At 31.9% G+C, this 12,333-nt stretch overlaps 1 protein-coding gene across 1 annotated transcript in view; it reads left to right on the top strand.

Moving 5' to 3' along the window:
* The window catches only part of LOC139503270 (uncharacterized), a 101,804-nt gene extending 89,471 nt beyond the window's left edge, over positions 1 to 12,333 (top strand). The window contains exons 15-18 of the mRNA XM_071293030.1: positions 3,365 to 3,469; positions 4,702 to 4,806; positions 9,704 to 9,808; positions 12,259 to 12,333. Coding sequence (XP_071149131.1) covers positions 3,365 to 3,469; positions 4,702 to 4,806; positions 9,704 to 9,808; positions 12,259 to 12,333 — 390 coding nt within the window. The remainder of the gene's footprint in view (positions 1 to 3,364; positions 3,470 to 4,701; positions 4,807 to 9,703; positions 9,809 to 12,258) is intronic.

The raw sequence follows: 12,333 nt of genomic DNA, 5'->3' as shown, positions 1-12,333 counted from the left end.
TACGATGAAGAACTCAGACTAGTTTATATAACACAATAAAATGACCAAATTAATTAATACTCAACATATCTGCACTAATTAGCAAAATAAAACAGCCTACGAATTCTCAAATTGATAAAATTTGGTTGCTCAGGATGAATGGATTGTATAACATAAAAGAAATCATTAATGATACACAACGACTTCCTAATTTTGTCTTCATCATTTAAATGTTTCGATATTTCCTCTATTTATTCAAAATACATAGATGTCATGAACAATCAGTAGTGTTCATATCTCGTATTGCTTTGTCTAACAGAATTATTTTACTGCATTTTCCAACATTGACAATATATTCGTTTTGTTATGCAAATAATACAGGTGTATTGGAAATCCGTAAATTTGTAAGTTCACAATTAACTGTATAATATGTAAATTACAAATAACTTTTGAAGAAACTGCGACGTCACTAAAAATCCTTAAATATCTTAAGCAGTTTATTTGTCTCTGGATGAAATGAATAATAGCCAGCAGCAACCCAAACTGATAACATTTGTACAATACTGTGTAAATTTATTAAAAGTTATTTACCAGTATCTTATATCAGTATTTTATCTTAATTTATGATAGTTAATAATACTGACATCAATATTAAAACACAATGACTACAAAATTTTGTCCGAGTCAATTAATATCTGATCGTAAGGTATAAATGTGGCCAATTTTGGTTAATGAAGACAATACGATTTGTCATACAAACAATTTTGAGATATTTATATAGAATTAAAACATTTGACTTTTCCACACTTTATACAAGTATTCCTCATTTTCAAATAAAAGAAAAATTTGAAAGAGTTGGTATAACACTGTTTCATAAAAAAAAAATGGGCATCGTGTAGCTTGTCTTATAGAGGGACTTTTAATCCTACGTTGTACATTATCACTCTGCTTCGAACAAAAAATATCTCTAAAACTGACATTGTCAAGATGTTTGATTTCTTAATTGATTATATAAAAAAGAAGATGTGGTATGATTGCCAATGAGACAACTATCCACAAAAGACCAAAATGACACAGACATTAACAACTATAGGTCACCGTACGGCCTTCAACAATGAGCAAAGCCCATACCGCATAGTCAGCTATAAAAGGCCTCGATAAGACAATTAAAACAATTCAAACGAGAAAACTAACGGCCGTATTTATGTAAAAAAAATGAACGAAAATAAAATATGTAACACATAAACAAACGACAACCACTGACAACATATTTGTAATGTTTGACGGACGTGTTTTTCAAAAGACTGTCGGCATTACAAGGGGAACCCATTGATCCACTCGTCTTGCCCACTTAATCTTTTATCATGATGAGACTGACTTCATACAGGAACCTCTTACTAGGAAGAAAGATAAGAAGTTAGCAGTATCCTTTAACTTAGCTTTCCAGTATATATATATTCTCATTAAATAATTCAAAATATGGTGACTCTGTTTATCCTATCGATCTGGAGATAAAGGATACAACAGATACAATAAAGTCTGCCTGATATCTTGACTTACATCTAGAATTTGGCAATGAGGGTCTGTTGAAAACTAAACTTCACGAAAGAAGAGATGATTTCAGCGTCCCAATTGTGAACTTTTCATTTCTATGTTGCAACATTCCAGTAGCGCCTACATACGGAGTATATATCTCCCAATTGATATGATATTCCCGGACTAGTATATTCTATCGTGATTTTCTTGATGGAGGGTTGCTACTCACAAGGAAGCTATTAAAACCAAGAGTTTCAAATGGTGAAGTTGAAATTATTCCTTCAAAAATTTAACAGACGCCATCACTGGTTGAACGTTATAGAATAACCGTTTCACAGATGAAATTGGGTATGTGCCAGGATCTGCTTACATTTCTGGAGCACCTGCGATCATTAAGTTTTTGGTAGGGTTTGGGTTGCTCAGTCTTTGTTTTTCTATGTTGTGTCTGGTGTACTATTATTTGTCTGTTTGTCTTTTTACTTTTAAGACATTGCATTGTCAGTTTTTTTTTTCGATCTATGAGTTTGACTGTTCCTCTGGTATCTTTTTCCTTAACTGAGAGTCGTAACTACAGTCGCTTCCCTTTTCATGAATGTTATCTACCGAATTTGACCGAATTTGACTAAAACTAGGTTTGTAATAACATAAGCAAAACGATGGGTTCTATATGTGGAGCAGGATCTGCTTATACCTGTCAGGAGCACCTGCGATCACTCCGAGTTAATGTTGGGTTCATGTTGCTTAGTCTTTAGTTTTCTATGTTGTGTATTTTGTACTGTTATGTGTCTGTTATTCTTTTTCTTTGTTAGCGTTGTCAGTTGGATTTTAATATGTGAGTTTGACTGTCCCTCTTTTATATACACTTGTGTACATGTATAATAAATCTCGTCAAATCATCTCGGCTGCTCCGACAAAATCGTTCAAACAAGCTGTTGTGAAACCATTACATCAAAAAACAAAGTCTAGGTAAAGATTTGTTCAAAAACAACCGCCCAGTCTACATTTCAATGGCACTGGAACAGGTTGTCGACAGTCGACTGGAAAATAACATGAGTTATCATTCTCTATTTGATAACGTGTTCAGTAAGCATACCTTCGTGTCATTTTTCGGAATCTGCTCTGTTACGTGTTTATCACGATATTTCCTAGATAATAACTGTTGTACCATTTGGTCATTTTCAATCTATCGGCCGGTTTTCATGTCTAACGTGTTGCTTTAGGCCCAGTACAACCTGATTATATCAAACTCAATTTTGGTGTACTGCAGAGCTTTGTCTGCTGTGCACTTATTTGTGATAATGTTCCCTATTATGTTTTTTTTATATATTGCTGTTGATATAATGGAATTTTACGCGACTCTCATACATGCGAGAGGAATAGCTAACTTTAAAACCAGTTAAATTCACAATTATCAACATAAGGAAATAGCTTTACCAAGACAATGCTTTTGATTATGCCAGTTTACAAGGGACTTGGACTTCTGTTTGTTTGTTACTTCACTTTTTATTTGATTTATTGGAACATGTTAAAGTCTATTAAACTTGCAACACTAGATAGTGAATTACTTTTATCTAAAAAAAAAAAAGTGCTCTACAAGAGAGACGAAAGATAACAAAGGCACATTCAAACTCATAAGACAAAATACTCTCTGACAACTACATGGTTAAAAAGGTTAAAGAAAAAAACAACAACAGACAGACAGAAAGACAGAAATTAAACACAAAACTATGACCACTAAGGTTATAATAACATCGTATGATATCTAATGATATAAGTATTTTTCATCAACATATAATTAAATTGAGCTTAAATATTGGCAAAATATACTATGTCTTTCCATATGTTCCAGGGGAAAACAGCATTACATATAGTTGCTAGTGTGTGCTTTTCAAATCCAGATCTGATTAAATCTTTAGTTGAAAGAGGCTGTAAACCAGATGAAAAGGACGAAGAGGTAAAGAATAAAAACATGGCCATTTAGTATTTTAATAGTCCAATTATCAAATATATCCAGAGCACTGCATTTCACTTAATTATTTCGGCACTTGCTATTGAATGAAAGAAAGACTGAAAACAACAGGTATTACAATCAGATCAGTTTTAATGACCGAGAATAAAATAATGTTCATAAAAAAGTATTTAAAATGACAGGGTTAGCACATTAAAATTTTCTCTCTGACTCAGAGTTTGTGAGTAAAGTACGCATAGAATTTACGCCAATAACGAAAAAAAGAAGAAAAAAAAACATGATACCGTATATATTCGTGATAGACGAATGGTTATGTGAAAATGATTAATTGAGTGATTTTGGCGGTTCCTAATGAGATTCAAAACAAATAAATACAGCAGACGGGAGATTACTCACATATTAACAATTTATCTAATTAATAATGATGAGCCATGAGCGGGTAGTAAACTTTCGATATACTGAAATACATAATCGATAAGTTGATTTAACGGCAACACTTGCTAAAAATAATTGGGTAACGACTTGAACAAAACATAATAAAAAACAATTGAAAATATTAAAAAACAAAAAAGTACTAAACATTACCATATTGTATATCTTATGTAGTGCTCGTAATAACTTAAATTAAGCGCTTAATACTTAATCTAAATGTTGTATTTTTTTTTCAAATTACACACAATTGGATGCAAACAAAACAAAAATCTTCTCAAGTGTTTTCTACTATGACTCAACAAATTCATGTTACTGAAAAAGAGCTCGACTGAATAATAATTTTGTGAACTAAACACAGAAATCTATAGGATAACAAAACATTTGAGATAACAATTCGAGACCCTGCTTGCTTTATTAAGCTTTATTTAAGTACTTTTAAAACACAATGCATCTCTAGCATTTCCAATCTTTCTTATGAGTAGTACAGTAGTATATTGTATCAAACTCATATACCAAATGAACTCTTTGTTTGCTGATGCCGACACACACGCATTTCTCATAATTAATGTAATGTGTTTAATGTCTGAAAATAGTGTTTGCAGAACGATCGTTTCTATTATCAACATTATTTAGTCGTGTGAATTTCCTGATTTTTATATCGGCTACTCTTCTTTTGAGTATTTTAGAACTCAATGAATAATTATCACCAAAACTATGTGTCTATAAGACAATAAACATGATAAATAAAGGTAAATATTACGATATGTTATTTTTTGTTATTCAAGGGGCGAACATCATTACACATAGCAGCTAGCTTACGTTTTGCAAATCCATATTTTGTTGAAAAATTACTTCAACATGGCTGTCAACCCGATGAAACGAATGCAAAGGTAAAAACTGTTTTACTATCACAATACTGTAATCTTTAAATGCAATTAAGTTCAAAGCAATGCATCGAACTCATATTTAACACTGCAATTCAATAAGAGAGATCTGGAATAAGGTAGTCAGTAAAAATTCTAAATTCAAACTTAGAAAATGTTCTGTGGTGCATCGTTTACCAAAATTAAGGTAGATTCGTGGTATACTGCCACCTTGGACTGTACTATCGCAGTTCAAAATCGGTCTAGGTCTTTGCCCAAATCTGCAAATTTGGAGAAAAATTGGAAATTTATAGATAAGAAATTTTATTCATAAAATGAACCCGCGGTGAGTTATTGCATTACATAAAATGTTTAAATACATACCAAATATTTGTGTTTTGGAATCATTTTTCAAACTTGGCCATTTAAGGGGAGATAACTCGGTAAGTAAAACTAGTATATACTAGATTGATAGGGATATTTAATTTTTTACTTGTAGCAAGAAAACAAGTTCGATGACACCATTTTTTTTCTTCTTAAAGCATATTATAAAACCTATCTTCCCATATTTGATTTTTAAAATTCAACCTCATAGATTTCTTTTTTTGCACAAAAATGTGTTTTTTCACGAACAATCTATGCAAATTTTGGCAATTGCGGATGACCAGCAGCTTGAAAAATAGCACTGTGACCCATCCTTTTTATTATATTTTGGAAAAAAGCAAAGAAAGATCTTTATTTTTGCAAAGTATAAACAAATTATATCTGAGGAAATATATACATGTGATTTACCTATATCCTAGAAATTGAAATTTCTGCATAATTAAGGACTAGAAAAATTATGAATATGCACGTACTGTTCGATACGTATACTCAATGTGGCGACAGCTATGCATAGTCGTACATCTAGATGTACACATTGACATTGCGGTCTTTAAACTTTAAACTAGAAATAGTATATTCTACAAAGATCTATTTAAGGAATAACAGTACTGTAGTTGAAGAGTTGGCACCGTTAATTGTCGATTTGACTGTCGCAAACGCAGTTTTACTGGCGACGCGTATCGGAGACTGTGGATTTGACGGTAACTTTTAGCAAATGAATAAATTGTTACATTAAGAATGCATTAGAATATATTATAATACTAGAACAAACTTATACACTAGGTTAGTGTAGACAAAAACTAAATAAAAAAAAAACAGGCTAATTTAAAAACGAAACATTATCGAATTAGAGCGAATTCAGTGCTTCATAGTTCTGTGTTGTCATAATTGTTTTTCGTAAATTGTTTTGTATTAATTATGTTGTTTTTTGAAGTGTGTTTTGCATTGTTCATGTTTAGGCCTTTTACAGCTGACGGTATGTTTGTTTTTTTATTGTTTCCGGCAGCACAGTGACCTACACATGTATGAACGTTTCATATCCTCGTCATTTGAACTCCGGTCGATACAATGTATTTGTCTCATTTTAAACTCACCTTGCCCGAAGGGCCAAGTGAGCTTTTCTCATCACTGGCCGTCCGGCGTCCGTCGTCGTCCGTCGTCGTTAACTTTTACAAAAATATTCTCCTCTGAAACTGCCGGGCCAAATTTAACCAAACATGGCCAAATCATTATTAGGATATCAAGTTTAAAAATTGTGTCCGGTGACCCGACCAACCAACCAAGATGGCCGCCATGGCTAAACTTAGAACACAGGGATAAAATGCAGTTTTTGGCTTATCACTCAAAAACCAAAGCATTTAGAGCAAATCTGACATGTGGTAAAATTGTTAATCAAGGTAAGATCTATCTGCTTTGAAATTTTGAGATAAATCGGACAACCTGTTGATTTTAAGGAAATGTTGCTGTTTTTGGTCATTATCTTGAATATTATTATAGATAAAGATAAACTATAAACAGCAAAAATGTTCAGCAAAGTAAGATCTACAAATAAGTCAAAATGACCAAAATGGTCTGTTGACCCCTTTAGGAGTTATAGCCCTTTATAGTAATTTTTTAACCATTTTTCGTAAATCTTAGATTTCTTTTACAAAAATCTTCTCCTCTGAAACTACTGGACCAAATAACCAAACTTGGCCACAATCATCATTCGGGTATGTAGTTAAACAAATTGTGTCCGGTGACCCAGACAACCAACCAAGATGGCCGCCATGGCTAAACATAGATCATAGGGATAAAATGCAGTTTTTGGCTTATCACTCAAAAACCAAAGCATTTAGAGCAAATCTGACATGTGGTAAAATTGTTTATCAGGGTAAGATTTATCTGCCCTGAAATTTCGAGATGAATCGGACAACCGGTTGATAGGTTGTTGCCCCTTAATTGGTAATTTTAAGGAAATGTTGCTGTTTTTGGTTATTATCTTGAATATTATTATAGATAGAGATGTAAACTGTAAACAGCAAAAAATGTTCAGCAAAGTAAGATCTACAAATAAGTCAACATGTCAAAAATGGTCTGTTGACTGCTTTAGGAGTTATTGCCCCTTATAGTCAATTTTTAACCATTTTTCGTAAATCTTAGTTATCTTTTACAAAAATCTTCTCCTCTGAAACTACTCACCGTGTATCATCGTATAGCGGATATAGGTACTAACCAAGCGGACCTGAGCGATTTTGATCTTACATGGTAACGAAAAATCTTCGTTTTGTTCACATAATATCAATGTGTACTTCAATCTAAACATAATTGCTGTTTTAAGAAATGATTTGTTCGTAGGTTGATGATTTAAGATGTCTCATTATTTTCCCAAAACAAAAGGAATTACTAAAAGCATGTGCAAATACTTGTTAAAGAAATTGGCTCTCGTCTCATCCGATATAATTCTATATTCATGGCAACTCTCTTTCTGATAGAAGGTCAATGTGTGTGTGTAATAAATATAGCTGTTTCAATAATTGGCATTGAAATCTTTCATACATATGTTATTATTCGATATTTTATCCCTAAAGAACCGTTGTGTACGGTGTTTAGCTGACCACATAAATCCTTATGTACGGTGGATAGTTAAGTTGTTGTACACCGTGCACAAAAACTTTATTTTCATACTTGTTTATTACCCAAACAGTTTCAAGGAATGAGTAATCACAGGTAGGTTTATGATTGGTAACCATTACTGTTGCCCTGTATTAGGTTTCTGTCAGATAAAACATGTAAATGTCTCAACAACTGTTTCGAAATTGAAAGTGGGTGTTGACTTTCACAACTATTTGCGCATGAACAAGTTAATTGTTCTTATCTAAATATCAAAGTTGTTTTATGAATAAAAAAAAATCGATGCAAAAATTATTTGGGAGCAGGAATTTCAAATGTTGAGAAATGTACATTGAGTATTGATAAAGCAAAACAAAGATCTTCGTTACCTTGTAAGGTAAAAGTCTATCATGCCCGCTTTGTTAGTACCTATATCCGGGGTACTGATGATACACGGTGCTACTGGGCCAAATTAAATCAAACTTGGCCACAATAATCATTCGGGTATCTAGTTTAAAAATTGTGTACGCTGACCCGGCCAACCAACCAAGATGGCTGCCATGGCTAAAAATAGAACATAGGGGTAAAATGCAGTTTTTGGCTTATCACACAAAAACCAAAGCATTTAGAGCAAATCTGACATGTGGTAAAATTGTTTATCAGGTCAAGATCTATCTGAAATAATAAAAGAGAGTTTTTAACGACCTCAGCTGGCTATACAACCCTTGCACAATCAACTGAATTTTGCAGAAATCATTAATAGGATAGATTGCCCTTATATGATAATTTTTTATTACCTTTTTGGTTTTTTTGGCAAAGGGAGGGGCAGGGGGGTGCGCAACAACAAAACAACTTCACAACTTTCTCATTACTTTGCATTTCTCGTTAGATAAATTTTACAAAAATTCTCCCCTGAAACATCTGTCAAATTTAAACAAACTTGGTTTAAATCACCATTAGGATATCCAGGGACCACTGTGTATGATGACCCTGCCTGCCCACATGGCTGAAATAAAACAGGTTTCAAACGCACTTTTTAGTATTATATCTCTGAAACTAAACGACAGTTCAGCAGTTGCATTTATCATGCATCAATTGTAAATAAAAATATCAGGTGAGCGACACAGGGTCATTGGACCCTCTAGATATTTCTACCACATATCTTTGATTTATATAAGTCAACAATTTGTCGTTTTTTCGTCAGATTTTGATCATGCATAATTTTCATGTTAATAAACAGTATATTACTGCTTGGCTTAATGCAGATATTTGAAACATCTATGTTGAAAAAAATGTAAAGATGTAAACATTTTTATGATCTTTGTTGATCTATTTAATGGAAATGCAATAGTACGCCAGCGTGTGCCGAAATCATAAGCATCTCCTACAAGCATTACCTACCATGTTAGTTCCTACTCAGTCAAAATATTACAATTATTGATAGGACGCAATCAGAAAAAAGCTTAACATAGCTTCTTCTACGAAAAATGTAAGACTGCAAAAACATGTCGCTCATGAATTGGGACACATACATATCGTATCGGTTAACACATTCGTGATGGTGATTGTACATTTGTTTTTATATAAAACTTATGCTCAGTCGGTTATTATCATAATCCTACTTGAGCCGGTTTTTTTCTATTATTGTGGACATGCACGAGCAAAACATTTATCAATACAATGCTTCTCTGCATCAATCAAGTCTCTTCATATCTGTTCTGTGTAATGCAAATTATATATCGGTATTACAAATCAGTATATGATGAACTCAAAATGAATAGTATAATAAAACTGACATCCACATTGATACATAATGACAGCTACATTTTGTAGGTTTCACTTTAGACACGGTTAAATTTTTGTCTCTGCTCAATCCATGTACGTGATAAGAATATCGGCAAGCTACTGACACTTTAATCTTAATATATATTATGATATGTCATTACAGGGAAGAACAGCTTTACACGAAGCTGCTGGAACACAGAATGCAAATCCAGCTATTATTGAAACTTTATTGAAAAATGGTTGTCAACTTGATAAACAGGACAACGAGGTAAACTGCTTTCTTCTTTTTTTTGGAAGATTTATTAAAGCATTCCACATATTGTCGCAGTTCTCGTTATTAAATGGAAATAGTTGATCAAAGGTGAAACCCAGAACATCAAATATACCTTACACCTAGCCTTCAAAGATAATGTAAAAAATCCTAGATTCATAAGTATGTATAAAAACTCATCCTTTCAAGCAGCTTCTATTTTACATTCAAATAGAGGAAACACCATTAAAGTTGATAAGTACACAACGAACCATATGTATTGGCGTTGTGTCAAATTTCAACGTATAATATAAAACAACTTATACATGTATATGTCTGAAACAATTATCATTCTTGGATTTAGTCATAACGGGAAAAGTTCTAAATTTATTTCATAACATTGACCTGAATTGATAGTTTATTGAACAAAAACATCATATCCCAGAATATTCTAGGTCTTTTCTGACTAAGGGATTATCAATAACGTGCACTGCATGAAATAATACGTTTACAAAATTTATTCTCATATTAAATTTCTAGTTTTAAATTTAACTTCTGATTTACGAAGAATTATTTAAGTAGTTTATGAAAATTTAATGCTTTTGTTAAATTTCTAATTTTCTTTAGTTTAATTCCGATTTATGGGTTTTTAAATTTGTTAATTATTTGAAAAATAATACAAGTTTAAATTTGTTATTTAAAAGATTTAAATCTAGTTTACCCTCATTAAAACTTTTAGTTTACAGATAGGTTTATATTTTAACAAAAGTACTAATATAAGACAATTTAATTGAATTTAAATTGGATTAAGTAACAAGATTATACGAATGTATTTTTTTCAATAAATTTGAAATTTAATGCCAGTTTTCGTAGCGTGTTTATATCTTGTTTTATTACACAGGACTTCTTCTCCTTCTTCTTCTTTGTGCCAACAAGGCTTCAATACTGACGAAAACATGGTGTTCAAAGTAAAACCGAGCGTTATTAAGAAGAAGAAAAAGACAACATTACAATCCGGCTTATTAAAATTGTCAAACAGAAAAAAAATAGAAAGTTTCGTTGCAAATATATCAACAACTTACGTAAGGAAATATTCAAATTTTGATATCCCAAAACTTTTCACAATGACAACCAATGAGGGGTATTGTTAAACCAAGGTAAAGGTCGTTCTCGGATTTCCTTAGATATTTCTGGTTATTTTTCTCTATAACAGAAAATACAAAACTGACAAAGCAAATGACAAGAGCTTAAATATTTGCTTGATTTCATCGTTTGTTTTTATCGTGTTTTTTTTTTTTAGAAATTATTCAGTTCTGATAAGTTTCAACAAATAAATTTATTGAATTACATATGTACAATACAATACACAAATAGAACAAGCAGTTTTGATTATTCCCCTTGTAATAAACTAAATATATTTTGACATTTATGACAAGTCATTTTAATTACAATTGATATCATAATATTTATAATAATCATATATATACTATTTTTTTCCCGCAACAGTGTACTGTCTCAAGTATTTCGTAAATATCGTATTACTTTAGTAATATTTATAATGGGATACACTCTAATCTTTTTGTCAACAATATCTGTTTCAGAGGAATTTAAAAAAAAAACTTAAGTATCTCCCCTAACATTGCATTGGCAAAGCTTAAAACAATACATATGAAATCTGTCTTCCTCTTCATATTTAATACAAGTTTAAGAATGGTTGGACAATTCTTTATAAATTTAACAAAATTTGCCGCACACTAGTATAAAAGGACACACAAAAAAAAGTGAGAGCTGTTTTAAGCGCAAATTTTTGAATATTCACGAAGTAAACGGGATTTTTCTGTATTCCGGTTGTATTTGCTCCTGACTTTTTCGTAAATCATATTAGAGGTTTCTCAACATCTTACGAACGGACGAAATTCGACGAACGTATCGTTATGGAGCAGTCATTGTGAGGAGTAAAATATTTCCAACGATATTGTAGAATGTTTAAAGACAACAATAAACAATTATATACTCTTTGCAACCTTGCATTTTATTGTTGTGGTTCAAGATAAGTGTTCTGATTGATTTTCTGTTGTTGAATGTTACGTATTCATACGTTGACTTCGTTTGTTTACATGTCAAATATATGCGTTTGATTTATCTCCCTTACCCATTTAAAAAGAAATTGTTTCTGGTTTCTCGTTTTTTTTTATATAGATTAGACCGTTGGTTTTCCCGTTTGAATGGTTCTACAGTAACACTTGTAATTTTGGGACCCTTTATAGCTTGTTGTTCGGTGTGAGCCAAGGCTCCGTGTTGAAGGCCGTAAAATGTCGAAGTGTATGGAAAATTTTTTGTCTATGTAAAATGGTTCTAGTATGATTGATTAATACAAAATCTCTTTGTTTTGTTTTGTTTGTCCGCTTTTTAGATAAAAATAAATTGTAGGATCGTTTGTAAATGATGAATTTGTTTGAATTTATTAGGTGTTCAGTTTACACAGATTGAAGCAGTCAAGGTTTGAGTTGTATAAATTGAAAAAAATAGAAGATATGGTATGA

Source organism: Mytilus edulis, chromosome 14 (assembly GCF_963676685.1).
Source record: "Mytilus edulis chromosome 14, xbMytEdul2.2, whole genome shotgun sequence".
Lineage (NCBI taxonomy): Eukaryota > Metazoa > Mollusca > Bivalvia > Mytilida > Mytilidae > Mytilus > Mytilus edulis.
The sequence above is the reverse complement of the archived record's forward strand: the minus strand, read 5'-3'. Positions and strand labels throughout refer to the sequence as shown.